At 45.7% G+C, this 17,291-nt stretch overlaps 2 protein-coding genes across 2 annotated transcripts in view; both read right to left on the bottom strand.

Annotated features, from left to right (window-relative positions):
- Nucleotides 1–2,747: 2,747 nt before the first annotated feature.
- LOC121848571 (insulinoma-associated protein 1a-like) lies at nt 2,748–4,492 on the bottom strand. Its single transcript, XM_042333429.1, has 2 exons — nt 4,352–4,492; nt 2,748–4,129 (listed from the first exon to the last, which is right to left on the bottom strand). The coding sequence occupies exons 1-2, from the start codon at nt 4,435–4,437 to the stop codon at nt 2,836–2,838; spliced, it is 1,380 nt and encodes a 459-aa protein (XP_042189363.1). The 5' UTR covers nt 4,438–4,492; the 3' UTR covers nt 2,748–2,835.
- A 7,627-nt stretch (nt 4,493–12,119) lies between these two features.
- Nucleotides 12,120–17,291, bottom strand: part of cfap61 (cilia and flagella associated protein 61) — a 44,555-nt gene continuing 39,383 nt past the window's right edge. The window contains exons 25-26 of the mRNA XM_042333696.1: nt 14,624–14,714; nt 12,120–12,553 (exon numbers count right to left, since the gene is read on the bottom strand). Of these exons, the coding sequence (XP_042189630.1) occupies nt 12,359–12,553; nt 14,624–14,714 (286 nt within the window). The 3' untranslated portion in view covers nt 12,120–12,358. The remainder of the gene's footprint in view (nt 12,554–14,623; nt 14,715–17,291) is intronic.

Raw genomic sequence — 17,291 nt, forward strand, 5'->3', positions numbered from 1 at the left:
AATCGCTTATTTCAGATCGGAATCATGTCTTACATACAGGTATAGCTGTTCAGTTCAAATATAGATTTCATTTACTGATGTTACAGAACTTTTTTCTATGACTGGAGCACATCAACAAGTGGACACAATTTAATTCCCAATTGATATTGTTTGAAAACTTATTAGTCGCCTGATTCGGAAAATACAATTGACCCTGTATTTCGATACACTGCACTTAGATGTGGTTGTGTTTTTATACACTATATATATAAAACACTCGTATATGAAATTATAATGTAGGAGTTTGAGAACAAATACTCATCACCTATATAACCAAAACATTCAGTTATCTAATCGGACACTGAATTCAAATCAGTTTTTTTTTCTGTCTCCGAATATATACCGTCATTCCTGCTCTCGCTTGTTTTTAAAAATATATATATATATATCACTGATCTGAATAGCTTTGCTTTGTGTTTAGCGTTATGGAGGTTTAGACTAAGTTAGATGGGATGACAGAGCGATAGTTTCCATTTGAAGCTGCATTGCCTGTCTCTAGGGGATGGTGTAGCTCAGTGACAACCCGGTGCCTTGAGTCATGCAAACAGCGCTTGTTGCACAGCAAAATTATTCAGCAAAATCCACAGACTGACGAAAGTGACCAAGATGTTGCAATGATAATTCTAACGTTTTAACGATATACTGATAGTAACGACGGCTCTGAAGTGTCGTAACTCAATATCGGGAAACATTATGCGTAACTTGTCTCTTTGTGATTCAACTCAATGGCAAACGCTTAAGATATTCCACGCGAAAGATATCATTTGGCGAAGTTTCCACCCAGTAAAATGGCCCTTTACTGATCGCTATTGCAGTGGCAGAATCGTGTGGTCTAGGTTTTACATTTGAAACGATCGACAGAAAGCCAAGTCCAGTTCACACCAGCAGTGTGGAGATTTATAATTAATTGATGGTTTTCATTAAAATTCATGCGCTGTGTTACGGTTTTTGTGGCATCCCTCCTTTGTGCTGTGGGTTATTCTATCGTGAGGCAAATATAGATGAGGTGTGGTTTTACCTCTTCAACTTTTAAATAACTAAACAGTGTATTTGTGTATATGCCGTAAAAGGGCTGTTGAGAGCAGCTGTGCTGAGTGGGTCAGGGTGCAGTCAGTGATGTCTCAGGGGCATTGGCCAGTGAATCAATCCGAGGACATATTGTAATCAGCGATGGAGACGTTGCTTTTGTAAGTTGTATTCTCTTTGTTAGTTACAGAGGATGGGTATGGCATTTGTTCCTTGCAGGGGAATGCCAACAACTTCAACCAGCCAGTGGGAGAATTGGCTTAATTTAAGTATAACACACAAAAAATAATAAAAGTGCTGATGGATCTTCCAAGATGGGAATATCTTGTGTCTTTGAACGGTTGAAAAGTCTTTCATTATCTGCTAAAATTGTTTGGATTGATAGGATTCTGTTGAAGCAACATTCCCCCCCCCAGGGCAAGGGACTGAACGGTGAACGTTAGGAGACTGTGAATGGGATTTGCGATGAACTACTGGATTTCACTCTGGTTTCATAGCAAATCCATTTTTTTAAATTTTGAGATTTTTTTTAAAAAGTTCCTACAAACAATACCCACTGTCATTAAGTTGATGTATGAAAATACTAATGTAAGAGCTAATCTATTTAAATGCCCTTTCTTTTTTATTTTTATAAACGGAATTGATGCTTCTACCATAGTAACTATAGCACCATATTACTTTTAATACTGTTATTGTAATTATTGGTATGTCGCAGGATGCGAGGTTTGACGTCTGCCTTCGTATCTCACTGCCTTTCACTGAATCTTTCTTAAGTACAGTTTAGTGCTGAAACGTTACACTGTTAACATAAAAGTGGGGTATTCATTGGACAAAATGTCCTGCGTTTATTATAGAAATAGGCAGCGAGACTTCGAGGGACACCTGTAACCTCCATACTCTTGTGTTATGCAGAATTGCTGTGGTCATACTTACAAACTGTAAGAAGGATAGACACGAGGCTACAGATAATTTATACGTATTTAATATATTTAAATATTCAGTAACAAACACAGTTGGAAACGTACATTTTGAACCACTATATAAAAGCTAACAGTTAAGAAAATAACCTGTGTAGAAAAAGGGATTGCATCTACTTAAGAGCAGTCAGCTTTACACAAGCTCTGGGTTTAGGCTTAGCAGAATCAATGCACTAAATTCAAATCCCATTCAAGAAATTTGTGATAAAACAACTCAAAGAAACTCGAACACTTGCGTTTACAAAATTAAGATCTGTCTGAATTGTACAAAACTGAACGTTATAACTTACTGAACGAAAACGCACGAAACATCCAAATAGATAACGAAATACGATATCATTGCAATAATTTTATAAATAAATAAAACAAATAAATTATAAAATGTATTCATTTATTAATCAACACATATATTCAAATCGTAAAATTATATGCAACAAACCCATTTAAGAAATATTAAGTAAAAACGTGGGAGGCTTCGAAAAATTAAGGCAATTTACATTGTTGAAACGATCAGTCAGCGGCCAAGGCATTTGCGGCTAAATCTAAAGGAATGTTTTATCTGCTCTGCTTTGTTCAGACAAATTTAAATCCATCAGTGTCCAGCAAATCACAAGCTATGTTAAAGCTGTTATTATTTTTGACTGAAACGTGCAGCCCTGTGAAATGAAGGCATACGAGAAAGGTGTTTAGAATGAAACTTGTGTGTGTGTGTGTGTGTGGCTACATTAGCAATGGTGTGTTGATAAAAGGCACGGTTTTTCCCCCTTTTTTTTCTCTCTCCTCTCGTTCTTGTCTAACAGGCGGGTCGCACTGGCATTTGCAGTAGGATGACTTGCCTGTTTTCCGAAGGGTGGCATTTGTTGATGTGTCTGGTGAGTCCCGGGGAGCTGTAGAAGGTGGCAGGGCAATATTTGCAAGGAAATACCTCGGAGGCGTGCAGGCGGAGGTGCCGCTCCTGACTGCCTTTGCTGGAGAAGCTCTCCCCGCACACTTGGCACAGGTGACACTCGGAGCCCGGCCCGGAGCCCGGGGCTGGGGCTGGGGCTGGGGCTGGGGCGGGGGCGGGGGCGGGGGCGGGTTGGGGGGTGAGGCTGGGGCTCTCCTTCGATGGTTGTTTCTCGGCCACTTCTTCGCCGAGAAACGGATAGGCGCCCGGGTCCCGGGAGGTCTTGCGGCTCTCGCTCTGGACGACCTGATGAGCGACCAGGTGCTTCCTCAGGTAGGCTTGGCGTTTGAATTTCTTGCCGCACTGGTAGCACTCGTACAGCCCGTCCTCGGAGCCCGACTCGGAGAGGGCCGACCCGGGGCTGGGGGTGTCCCGGTCGGCCGCGCTCTCCCTCCTGATCTCCTTCGGATCCCCGGCGAGGGCTTTGGTGCTGGTGCTGGTGCTGGTGGTGCTGCTGGTGGTGCTGGTGCTGGTGTCCGCTCGGGCGACCTTCGCGCCCGGCGCCGGGGGCGCGTTGCCGTTCTGGGGCCGCGGCTTGTGCCAACGCCGATGGGAGGCCAGGTTGGCCGGGCAGCTGAAGACCTTGTCGCACTCGGGGCACCTGTACTCGACCCGGACTATCCTGGAGCACTTGTGCTGGGCCAGGGAGAAGGGGTCGATGTACTCTTCTTTGCACAGCTGGCAGATGAATTCGCCCAAAGGCTTCCCCGTCCCGGAGGCGGGTCTGGGCTTCGGCTCGACGGGTCCCTCTTTGATCTTCAGACCCAGGACGGGAGAGGTGGTGACCTCGTCCTCGAAGTTGAGCTTCCTGATGGCTTTGGGTTTCTTCGCCTGGGCTTTGCTCCGGCGCTCGCCGTGCGGCTGGGGCTCGGGGTGGGGTCTCTTGGCCCCCCGGGGGGCGGCGCAGGCGAAGCTGCCCGGGCCGAGCTTGACCTCGGCCGGAGCAAAGAGGATCTGGTCCAAGGCGGTGAAGGCGGACGGGTTGGGGAAGGACTCCGCCGACACCGGCGACCCCAGGTTAAAGCTCCTCTCGAAGAAGGTCTTCTCGTGCTCCTGGCTGACCGGCCGCGTGGGGCTGTACAGGGCGTGGTAGCCCGAGTCCGGGGTCCCGAACTGCCGGGGTCCGCCGCCGGGGGGGTCGCTGGTCAGACGGTCGACGGCTCCAACCAGGGCAACAGCGGCGGGTCCGGCGCTGGGAGCGATGCCGCTGATGGGCTCGGGGCCGGGGGGCTGAGCGGGGTGAGGGCTCGCTTCCCGCTGCTGCTTCTGCTGCTGTTGGTGTTGCTGCTGCTGCTGTTGTTGTTGTTGTTGCTGCTGTTGTTGTTGTTGTTGCTGCTGCTGTTGCAGGACCTGAACCATCTGCGTCTGATCAAATGCATCCTCGCTGCGGATCCTGTAGGAAACAGGCGTGGATTTTTTGTTTCTCTTCACGAGGAATCCTCTTGGCATCTTTGGGACAGTGGTAGTAGTAGAAGAAGAAGGGAGGAGGTGGATGGCGTGGTGGTGGTGGTGGTGCTGGTGGTGGTGGTGGGGGTGGGGGGGGGGTTGGGGCGGGGGGGGTGTGGGAGAAAAAAAAACTGAAAAGCAAAAGGCACTTCGAATGGTTGTTCTTTCTTTTTGGAAGAAGAAAAAAAATAACAGAAAAACCCCACGATTCCGGGGTGGGGGGTTCGTGTGGCAGGCGATGAATGGATGATGATGATGGTGGTGGTGGTGGAGTGTGGATGTTTTTGGTGGGGGGTGTGGTGGGGTGGTAGGGGGGGGTATGTGGGGGGGTGCGGGGGGGGGGGTGAGGTCGGGGGGGGGTGGAGAGAGAGGAGCAATCCCTTTATTTTGGAGGAGTCGGGAGCGACGTGCCGCTGCCTGTAGCCCGGTGCTGAGTGTCAGTGCATGGCATCGCCCTGTCCCTGTGCGGTGCCGTGCGGTGCGGTGTGTGTCTGGGCTCTCTGCCTCTCTGCCCCTCGCTCCCCTCTTTAAGGCGGGTCGCGCTCATTGTTCTCGCCCAGTCCCCGCAGATGGCGGCTCGGGCCCCGCCAATCACAGCGCCCGCAACAGCAGCCTCGGTCCATTGAAAAGCTCCAGCTCAAGAGAGAGGGGGGGGGGGGGAGAGGGGCAGAGAGGGGGGGTGGGTGGTGGAGAGAGAGGGGGGAGAGAGGGGGAGAGAGGGAGGGGGGAGAGAGAGACAGAGAGAGAGGGGGGAGAGAGGGGGAGAGAGGGAGTGGGGAGAGAGGGGGGAGAGAGGGAGGGGGGAGAGAGGGGCAGAGAGGGGGGGGGAGACAGGGGTAAAGAGAGGGGGGGGGGGTGGAGAGAGAGGGGGAGAGAGAGGGGGGAGAGGGAGGGGGGAGAGAGAGAGGGGGAGAGAGGGGCAAAGAGAGGGGGGGGTGCAGAGAGAGGGAGAGAGGGAGGGGGGAGAGAGGGAGGGGGGAGAGAGGGGCAGAGAGAGAGGGGGGAGAGAGGGGCAGAGAGAGGGGGGCAGGGGTTGGAGAGAGAGGGGGGAGAGAGGGAGGGGGGGGATGTGATGAAAGCTTTTTTTAAATATAATGTTATTTTTTTAAAAAAAACGAGAAAAAGCTTAACAAGTGTTTGAATGCAGATAGGTACCGTGTTTAAAACACAAAAAAACACCCCCCCCCCCCCCCCACAAGGCAAATGTCGATTATTGTGGGATATTTGAGTAGATCAGAGTAATTTATAATTAAACAACAGAAGCCACAGTGTCTCGTCCCGAGAGTAACATCGCTGTATTTATTCGGGGTGGGTTTATTTTGGAAGGTGGATGATGGATTCGTAACTCCGAAACACACGGATCTCTCGTCCCAGTCTCTTCCAAACCCATTTACAGTGCACACGGTCAGGTCCTATCGACTCAGTCCCATTTATGATTACATGTGGAAGAGCGAATGGCTGCGAAGGGAAAGATGAGTCTTTCCACAAAAAAAAGGCACTCGATCTCCTGTTGATGGCTTTGTCTTGTAGCTCACGGACCAGCAGAAGCCATCAGACGACCACTATCTTTTAGTGTGTGTGTGTGGGGGGGGGGGGGTTCACCCCGGTTGGGGGGATGGTGGGGGAGTAGGGGGTGGGGGGGTGGGGGGGGGGAGAAAGCGTAGTTGATGAAGGAGTGAGAACCTTTCCCTGCAGTTGACTCTCAGTGCTGTGAAATGTGTGTGTGAGCAGAAGGACGCGCGGATGTGTGACTGTAAAGTTTAACGCAGCAACAACGCGCAGTGTCTGCAGAGATCCCAGTGCTCGGATTCCCAGGTTAGAGCTGTAACTTCCGCTTAAATAATGCAACAACACTGACACAGAAACACGAAAAGAAAATGTACGCACAGTTTAAAAAAGCACTCTTGAATTTCTGTGATGATCTGATCATCGTCATTATCATCAGGTACTATTATTATTATGATGATGATGATGATGATGATGCATAGTTTGATTTGAAAAGTTCTCGTTTATTGTGAGCGAAGTACAACTCTGGTGGACAGAAAGAAAGGAAGATTAAAAAAAAGAAAGAAAAAAAAGAAAGAGAAAAAAAGAAAGAAAGAAGGCTCTGGGTTGCTGCCCTGTAACTGGGATTGGGACCATCAGGCGAATGAATGCTCTCTGGACGCTGACAATGATGGGGTTGGCAGGCGAGCAGATGTAGAGGAGGGGGCGGTGGGGGTTGGAGGGATTTTGCTTTGCTTTGCGTGTGAGTGAGCGTGTTTTCTGTGGGTGGACGTTTGCTCCGGTTGATGCCACACGCCCGGGCGGCCCCCTCCCCCCCCTCCCCTCCCAGACCCCCCCCTCCCAGACCTCCCCTCCCAGACCCCGACACGCGCCGCTTCTTTGTGCGGCTCCGGCGGGGGCCGCGGCTCCGCCAACTGGGAGCCGTCCATCAGCAGCCGCCGACCCCGCACCAACCATCAGCGCCCAGAGCAGCGACACACGCCGGCACACCCCCCCCCCCCCCCCCACACACACACTCACACAGAGACAAGAGAGGGGAGGCTGATGGATGTCCTGATGCAGCACAAAACCTCTTCCACAGTCGTGCCCCGGCCTTTTGTGAATAAAATTAACCTCTGTCCATTTAAACACGAGCCCGAACAATGAAGACAGGCGCCGGGATGCCAAGCGTTTTGGCATTGTTAACACAGACGCCAACACCCCCCCCAACAGCCCCTCACCACCCCCCCCCCCACACCCCCACCCCCCCAACACCCCTCACACCCCCCCACCCCCCATCCCCCCCAACACCCCCTCACCACCCCCCCCAACACCCCCCCACCACCCCCAACACCCCCCCCCCCCCCCCCCCCCCCCCCCCCCCCCCCACCCCCCCTCACCACCCCCCCCCCAACACCCCCTCACCACCACCCCCAACACCCCCTCACCCCCCCCACCCCCCCCCCCCCCCCCCCCCCACCCCCCCCCCCCCCCCCCACCCACCCAACACCCCCTCACCACCCCCCCCCCCCTCACCCCCCCCCCCAACACCCCCTCACCACACCCCCCAACACCCCCTCACCCCCCCACCCCCCCCCCCCCCAACACCCCCCCACCACCCCCTCACCAACACCCCCTCACCACCCCCCCCCAACACCCCTCACCACCCCCCACCCCCCCCCCCCCACCCCCCCCCCCCCCAACACCCCTCACCACCCCCCCAACACCCCCTCACCCCCAACACCCCCTCACCACCCCCAACACCCCCTCACCACCCCCAACACCCCTCACCACCCCCCAACACCCCTCACCACCCCCAACCCCCCAACACCCCCTCACCACCCCCACCAACACCCCCTCACCACCCCCACCCAACACCCCCTCACCACCCCCCCCCAACACCCCCTCACCACCTCCCAACACCCCCTCACCACACCCCCCCCAACACCCCCCACCACCCCCACCCAACACCCCCTCACCACCCCCCCCCAACACCCCCTCACCACCTCCCAACACCCCCTCACCACACCCCCCCCAACACCCCCCACCACCCCTCACCACCCCTAACACCCCCTCACCACCTCCCAACACCCCCTCACCACACCCCCCCAACACCCCCTCACTACCTCCCAACACCCCCTCACCACCTCCCCCCCCCCCCCCCCCCCCCCCAAAGGAAGCCGCTTTCAGATTCATCATCTGCTGAAAGGGCCAAACACGCTCGTTTCTTATTAATAATAAATAGGTGCAATGCAGGAACCCCCCCCCAGGGCTCTGGTCTATTTGCAGACGGTGGGGTTGATGTTTAACTTTACCTTCACAATAAGGCAGAGACACCCCGCGCAGGTCCCGCTTACTCCACGCCACGCATTGCCTTGTTTCACGCAGCACTTTGCCTCAAATAGTCATTCCGGCTGTTCGTGCCCACAAGCAGATGACTCATTCTCATTTAAATGTGGATTCATAAGAGACCTCACATGAACACTGTCGAAGTATAATAAAAAAAAGTTTGTGATTCTTTTCGATGTGCTCAGTCACTTTAAGAACTGGGGTGTGGGGGGGAGGGGGTCGGGGGGGGTGAGGTGCAAGTGAGGGTTTCTTGCCCTGAAGCTGATGGCTTTCGGTTGGTGCCCACTCCCCACATTTTGCCCCGATCCCGTCTCTTTCTGTTCACCGTCCGGGGTTTCACTGTTAAATAAATCCGATGTTGCTTCAATGAAATATTTACCCTCAAAAATATTCAGCGCACCGAGTGCTGCAAGTGTCTGCAAAGCGAAACTTGCCCCAGATCCTAAACGATCTGTATCACCCCCCCCCCCCCCCCCCCCCACCCTGACATCCAAGTCCACCACCGCACTGCTCTCTTCAGGAAAAAAAAACCGAACCATGTGTCATTTCAGTTTGTGCGATCGTTAACCTCTAACGCGGTTTGCGCTTTGTTTCGTTTTGTTTAGCGAATAAAATATTTAAGAATTTTTACTGGTGCGGCGAGTGCTCTGCCTCTGCCTCTGCCTCTGAGACGGGGAGAAGGAGAAGGCAAAGAAAACACACACCCACACACACACCCACCCACACACCCACACAGAGGGAAGGAAGAAGCTATGCATAAAATATGTGGAGATGTGTCGCTTTTGTTGTGCTAAATAATTGAGTGTGCAATGTGTGTGTCTCGGGTTGTTTTGGCTCGTCTGTCTCTGTTGACACGAATTGCTTTTATCTCCCTTTTGACCAGAGATTGAAGGGCACGCGAAAGGCACGCGAAAGACTCGCCTATTGTGTAGTGCATTAGCATAAAGCTGCCGAACAAATTAAGATAATTACACAGCAAATCCAAAATCTTGCAGGGATTCGTGTCTCTCTCTTCCCCCCCCCCCCAAAAAAAGGGGGGGAACAACACATTGCTTTGCGGAGGGCATAAATATTCCCCGCAGACGGACTTTAGGATTGTGCGCCTGAACTGCTCACGTTATTTCTGCTCAACGTGTGAAATAATATGGAAAAGTGTTTGCGTACATCGTACGACGTGAAACTATTTGCAAACCGCATGTTTGAAATGTTCAAGACGCAGCTTTTAAACTTGGATGCTGTTGTGTTGTTCACCTCCATGCGATTTTTTGGGGGGTAAATTTCTGGATTAAAAATAAATGTGTTTGAGGTAACCTTTATTTGTACTTATTCTCACAGTACTTTATCACTTCAGCGTCCTCGGGGATCCCGTCACATTTGAATCTCATTTGTGAACTTAAAAACGACCTTTTCAAGGAATTGGTGCTTGTACTTCAAGCACTATCTGAGTAAATGGGAAAATCGGATATTTCTTGCAGACAATACTTTTATGTTGACTTTCTACTAAAATCTGAATTTTACTCCATCTATACGTCGCATGTACGCGATTGAAATGTGGGTATCTAAGAGAAAAAAGCAAATGGATATATTACTCAAAAAAAGACCGCCCTCCCATTTTCCTGCTGAATCTTCGTTTTATTTGAAGTTTGTTTATGAAGCGATCGGTAGTGGCAAACTATGATTTCTCCAATGCCCTGGTTACAGAATGGCTCTCTAAAATGAAGTGTTGGGATATGAAACAAATCACCATACATATCGGATCCCTTCTGGTGAATTATCTCTCCCGTGTGCTATCCTCTCCGGACACCAGGAGAGAGTTGGTGCATTGTTCATTTCAGGAACATAAATTCAGAGACCAATTACCCACAGTAGATACATTGGAAATCACTTTCTATACAAAGTATAGGAATCAAGCGATTATAATTTATACACCACGTTTAGAGTTATGCATCTGTACTTAGTTTTTCAAGGTTTTTTAATCAACTTTTCATTGCAGTATTTGTGCTCTCAACATTCAGTCATGTTTCGCTATTCCTCATCTCTGGAAAAAAAAAGTTTTATACAGTTGCAATTGAACACAATTAATCCTAAAGTCTAATGCTCTTTGTTAAAATTGTTAATGTCTTTCCAACATAGCTTTCGGCAGATAAGAATATTTTTTTGGAGGGGATTCTGACTTTCGCCGCTGATTCCAGAGGTATTATTGGCTGAAGTCGGTACTAAATGTCCTGGTTGGTTTGTGTGGCTGCTCCATTGCACACAGCCTCATTAACATACAGCTGCAGGTTGCTATGTGGCTTAAGGCTCCTTCCCAAAGTACACACTAGGACTTGCCTTATCACCAGAAGCTGAGAGCACGCAGCCCGGCGAGAGAGAGAGAAAAAAAATTCGCAGAGTTGCAAGGGCCACACACCAATCTCAACAGGAATAGTTACATCTGCACATCGTTTTACATCCATCACCAAAAAGATTGCCTTCATCTATTTTACACTTAATCGGGGTGGGCGGGGGGTTACGAGTGTGATATATGTGTGTGCTATTTGATGTGTTGTACACACACACACACGCCACCCTGTTACCTTGAAATAAGCTTTTACCTTGAAATACGTTTTTAACGTTGAAGGTGAAGGTTTTGTTTTATTGGGGTGAACAAAATAGTCTTCGGATGCAATGTGATTTTTCTCGCGTGGGCTTCACAGTGAGGGACACGGCGATTTAGCGACTCTGTTTGCAGTGAAATGTAAGATCAACTAAGCAAGTCACTGTCGTGTCTGTATGTTTTTGGGGTGCAGTGTGCAGTCTACCAAAACACAACACAATATCTTCCCACAATATGTTGGGAATAAAGAAACGGTGTGAAAACTGTGATATTCCGTAACCGAATCGACGCGATGGTTATTGATTAATGTCAGTCCCACTTTGATCCCCGAAAGGCCACATACCCAGGTCAAAATAGAAAAAAAATAACCCAAAGGGAGACAAGGAAAACGTAAAGACTTCGAGTTCGGGGCATTACACCTCCGTTCACTAAAATGCCACAAAACCGAATCCACGGGCTCTTTTTAAACTCCAGATGTTTTTAGTGCAGACTGAAAAGTTATCTCAGTATTTCGCATTCACTTTCTATACAGTATTGTTCCAACGCCTCCTTTTGCACCGCATTTAAAATTGACCACATCCACTCACTTGGGATTGCAGAGGCTGGAAAGTTGTGCCCAGCGCAGCTTCTCACATTATATCTCTGAACACAGAACGGGCTGCCTCCAGCTTATTAACAAACATCCTTAGATGGTCAATGTTAAATTCGGTCTCATTCGTGGACTCAAAGGAGTCCTATTCCTAGGAAAGACAGTAAACTATGCAACACAAACAGTTGCAATTGGATATTTGTGCCAGGATCTCTATATATATATATATCCCTTCTTTTTAAATTGGAGGGCTTTGGAATGCAAACGCAATGTCAAGCAAATGATAAAATTTGACTTGCCTATTCTAACGGGAGCTTCACTTGGTTTATCCCGGTGTGAGCCATTCCCCCCAGAACCACGACAGGAAAACAAAGCGAGTTGATCCACAGAGACAGAACTGAGATTCTCATCATTAAGCATCTAAAATGACCCCACACCTTCTCAACATTTAGAGGGTGAAATAAACCTCACGGGCCGCTTGCAGGGTTTGGAGGTTAATACCCGCAAATGATAGGGTTATAATTGCATTTGTTAAATTACTATCATTTTGAGCTTGTTTTCAGGGCTGATCAGGAGTGATCTTTTATCAGCGTCATTTTGGTTGAGTTTAAGAATGATCAGAAAGATGTCTTCAGGTGAAAGTAGAAGTTACTACGCCGATCAATGAACACAAACCAATCACTCTTTGTTTTATCCATATTATCAAAAGCTACAGTCAAGTAAAGAGGGAAACGAGGTCCCAAAAGAGCAAAATATTGTGAAGATGTTAAGCAGAACTTCTACAGGGCACCACCGTGTGGACGTGTGCAGTCACTGCAGCAACTTGCATCATGCTTTAACAACACTTTTAGTTTTAGTGGCTATTTGGACCACGTTAATTCGTATGGTACAAGTTGTCATGTTGACTAGCAAATGCCAGGCCATGCAAACATGGGGAGATGGTAGTTGTTGTAGTGCAGAAAGTTCAGGACGCCTCTTTCTATCAGCTTATTGTAACCCTTTTCTTGGAATTGTTGTTCTAGGAATAGTTTGGGAGTTTTCGTGGGCAGCTCATTTTCAGTCATCAGACGGATCATTTCATCGATAGATTCATCATCTGTCTTTGGAAGCAAAGTAAATATTTCACGACCAAATTCTAGACTTTTAGCAAAATTCGAATGAACAAAGTTACAGGTTTGATGTTAACGAGCCAAACCAGTACCTTATTTTAAGACTGAAATATTTCTATTTAATGTAAGAAATACAAAGCATTTACCAGCGTCCCCTTCCCACATCTGGAGACTTTGGTTCAAAAAGGCATGGTGATGGGTTTCTATATGTAACAGACACCCAGTTGACCAAAAAACGCATTATAATTTAGCAATTATAATTTAGCAAGTGAAGGACAATATTCTCGTTAAAATATTTTTTAATATTGTCATTAATAAGATTTTTAATTAATGATGTATGAATTGGATTAAAATGTAAAAATTGAAATATTTTATGTTTGCACAATCCCACGTCAAGGATATCAAGGATTATTATTTAAGGAAACTGAACTTGTTTAATGCAACAATTAGATATAATATAACTCAGGTTTAAAACAGTTACAAATCAATACAGTATTCTCTTTTCATATTTTGGTGACATTGTTGCACATTTTTGGATGAAATTTTAGCTTTCTAACAAAACTGAATTCAATTCATAGTCTATGGAGTACAAAAAAACATAACCTGATTATGACTTTTTTGATGTCATGACCAGGTTATGTTGACATCTAGAAGACGTGAAAAGCACTTTCTCAAATGCAAAGATTATTATTTATTATTATGACATAAATGGCATACACCAATGTACTGCATCAGGACTGGTGAAGCCAGTTAACAGATTGCACCAGCTCTAGTGAGACCACAACCCTTTGTACAAAGAACAGTGAAACCGGATAACACACTGCATCAGGAGTAGTAAGGCCAGATAAAAGTTGCTGGTGGAGTAAAGGGTCAGTTGTCTTAGCTTCTTTCTCTCAGCCTTAGCTAATGCAAGCTCTGCTCAATAGGGAAGGGGGAGATTTACACTTGTTTTTTTAATATAAAAATATGTTGGCAATGAATTAAGAAGCTTAGCTGAATGCTAATAGTTGCAACTGCAAACAGATTAATGTTCCCGGTTCATGTATTATTGATTTTAGATAGTTCAGCTGTTTTGTTCTACAGGGTAGGGGTTCAAAGCATCAATTCTATGCAATTAGAACAATTACAGTTGTAGCTAGTGCTTTAAGATATACGTGAGTTATGTTGATCTCATCTTAGACTACATTGTGTAGAAATGGCTAATTTCATACCTAGTTCAATCAGAGGGGAATTAAGGTGACAGAGGGTTTATAATGGAAAGTCAAGCTGAGCATATTAAAGGAAATTTTCCCAGCCGGGTATAGCTTGACTTGTGCAAGACCTGTCTGAGCAGCTATCAGCTGAGCTGAATGTGAGCCTAACATGTTTTTTTTAAGTTGGCATTAATGGACTGGGCCACTAATATATACTCAAGCCAAAATCAACGGGAAACCACACTACTTTAATAATCCATCTCCTTACCATCTGTTATTTCTTTTACAAGGAACACAAGTTTTTTTTTCCTCGTATTAAAGAACCCTTGCCGCCTACTTTAAAAAATGGCCAGCATCACAACAGGGTGTAAGATTGGAAAGGTGAACAGATGGTTTATAATTACAGTAACAGTTAACATATTGGAGGTGCAAAATATAAAGAAATGTAACATATTCTCACAGAGCATACAGGAGCTCCTCTGTGCAAATTATCATAAAAATGTGAGAAATAAGCAGTGGTAAGCAGAAGGGTCATTCACTTCAGTGCCATTGGTATTTAGTCCACCTTAGCTAGCTGAAGAGAAACATTTAACGACAGAGGTTGGATGTTGCTAAGCGATGGATTTCTGCATTATCTGCTGCTACAGTGCAGCCTAATCAGCATTTACAACGTGTCAACGCTTTATCTGTAGTTGAGGAGAAGAAGAGGGTAAAGAGGAAATAAAAACACAGGGAAAAAGAGGAATATCAAACAAGATTCAAGGCTTCAAAAATTATTACTGTGTACCAAAGTTAAAATACAACTGGCATGAAATAAACATGGTGTTGCATTTGAAACAGTGAACACATATGAGATTTGTATACATACTTTATTGGCTTGCACAATCTTTCGGACTTCTTCTTTGAACTCGAAGAAACGATCGTGGTAAATCGGCAGGCACCAAGATTCATTAAAATAGCTGAAAAAGATCACATTTAATTAATAATGGCTCCTGAGAGTTTTACCAAGAAAGAATGTGAGGGGCGTCATGCGCACTGAAGCCAGTTTTTTTTTGATGCCATAATGTATTAAAAGGCCATGTACGGTTAGTTGGTGTACTCTGGGATTGCATTGAGTTTAATAAAAGGATACAATCTCAGAGGAAACATGAAGCAAATTGCAAACTTCTCATAACATTTCTACAACAATCTATATTTCAGCAATAACTTTGTTTAAAAGTAGACAAATTAATTAGATATTCTGAGTATGCGTTATCAGTAAGTTAATATTTGAGGAAGCCAAAACATCAGCAATAAGATATTTTTGGGTCAATATAGCAGCATGTGATATTCTCACTGGTGATATTATAATATCCGGCAAATTGGAGAACTAGAAATAATAGAGAAAAGTGTAGATTTGGTCATGTACATACTTGGATTTTCACTAAAATAATAGCCTACATGCAATCCCATAGAACCAACCATCTGGGTTATGACCTGTCAATGAAGTCACAGCAAAGACAAGGGCCCAGATCATGGGAACAGTTAGAAATTAAACAATAATCTCCAAATGACCGAAAGTAATATGATGTAAGAAGAGTATTTGATGAAACACAATTCATTGCATTCCTCAGTGATGAATTAGTAATTACAAACACTCTGTATTACTTGATCTTCACATCAAGATATCCCTATTAGTCATTTCCTCCAATTTCATATTGAATCAATTCACCAAAATTTTAAATTTCTAACCAAAAAACAAGTGTCCAATTATTCTTTTTTTGGGGGGAAAAATTTTGTTTGTAATAAATTCAATTATTCTCACTTGTTAATGGCTGGGTTAAGATTTGGTGGGATGCTCATAAATAATAATCCTTGATAATATCCTATTATCATGACAAAACATCCACCTAAAATTATACATGATGAATCTTGCACAAAATATAATAATCTTTATTCAGTTGCAGTTGATAGCAGCCAGCAGGAATGTTCCATATTTGAACTATGCTCCAAGCTGTTAATCAAAATGACACTATCGTATAGTTATCAACCAATCCAAAACCTAGTGAATATACTTATTGTATAGTGCATTTATCATTAAACATTAGCCCCTGTGTTCTTGTTCAGGGAAGTACAATTATGAGTCTGGACAACTAATGTTTTTCAATGTTTACAAATGAGTGTCAGAACATAAAAATATGTTTGCTACTAAAATTCAAATGTTGTTTTTCTAAAACCTGAAGTTTTTCTTGTACCAGTGCACAGTATATTTCAGATTGTTTAAATTTGCTGAGTATTTGTTTTTATTTTATTGGAGATCTACCAAGCTCAAAGGACAAAGAATTAGGACTATAGAAATTTACAACATAGAAGAAGGTCATTCAGCTTATTGTGTCTGTGTTGGCTAATCCTTTGGAAGTTAAGGAAAGATATGCAAGATATGAAAAAAGTTTAATACCGTACAATAAATAATATAATTATAATAATCCTTATATTTTATATCATGCCTTTCATGTTGGAGGATGTCTCAGTGTGCATCACAAGATTGACTGTAAAGTGAAGTGACTGCATTTTGTGGGCAAATACAGAGGCTAGCTTGTCCCCAAACCTGTCATGAAACAAATGGTCAATTTTGGCCAGGACATTTACAGAAATTTACCTTAATCAAAACTGCCATACATGTGTGATGAGCTTGTTTCGGTCATAGTTCATCAACGATAGGAGATCCTCCCCCATCCAAAAAATGGCCATGACTTCTCCCCCATGCAAGACCTTTCCGATGAGGTATAAATCATGACTCTACATCAATCGGTTATTGCTTTATTGGCAAACAGACACACCTGCGGTGTGTGAGGTGTGCTGGGATCTCTCGCTCGGCTCCTGGTGCTTAGTCAGTCTGAGCAGGCCTCAAGCTTCACTTTAACCCTCTCTCCTCCCTCCCTTCTGATACGCTCACTCACTCACTCACTCAAATGCACACTCATATAACCTTTCCCCCACTCCTTTCCCCCCAAAACCCTCTCTTACATCCTAACTCTTACCCTTGAGAGATTATGGGACTCAGTGTATTTTTTGGGGGGGTAGCAGAGATTTAATTTTAAAAATGCAGCATTGAATTTTTTTTCACCACTCTCTTCCCTCCTTCCCTTTCTCAGTCTCTCTCCTGATGTATCTCTATAGAAGGGTGTGTAATTTCCTCTGTCACTACTTCGTTGAAGAATACCACGTATTGGATGCAGCTAGTACCTCATATTTTGGGACTTTTTTACCACATATTTTGGCTTTGTTTATTATAGCTAACTAACGACAGGAGAGCCCCCCCCAAAATATGCCAATGACAATCCTCCATACCTCTACGTCAATCAGTTATGTGTTCTTGGCGGAAAGACACACACGCAGACACACACAGATATTTTGTCTTTATCAGTATAGATAAGTGGATCTAACTGGGATATTTCTGAAATTTACATGAAGACTTGTAGATGCTGGTTTGGAGTTAGAATGACACAATGTTGAATTGCACTGGTCCTTTCAAACATTTACCTCAAAATTCTATA

This window comes from Callorhinchus milii, unplaced genomic scaffold (genome assembly GCF_018977255.1).
Source record: "Callorhinchus milii isolate IMCB2004 unplaced genomic scaffold, IMCB_Cmil_1.0 Scaffold3, whole genome shotgun sequence".
Classification (NCBI taxonomy): Eukaryota; Metazoa; Chordata; class Chondrichthyes; order Chimaeriformes; family Callorhinchidae; genus Callorhinchus; species Callorhinchus milii.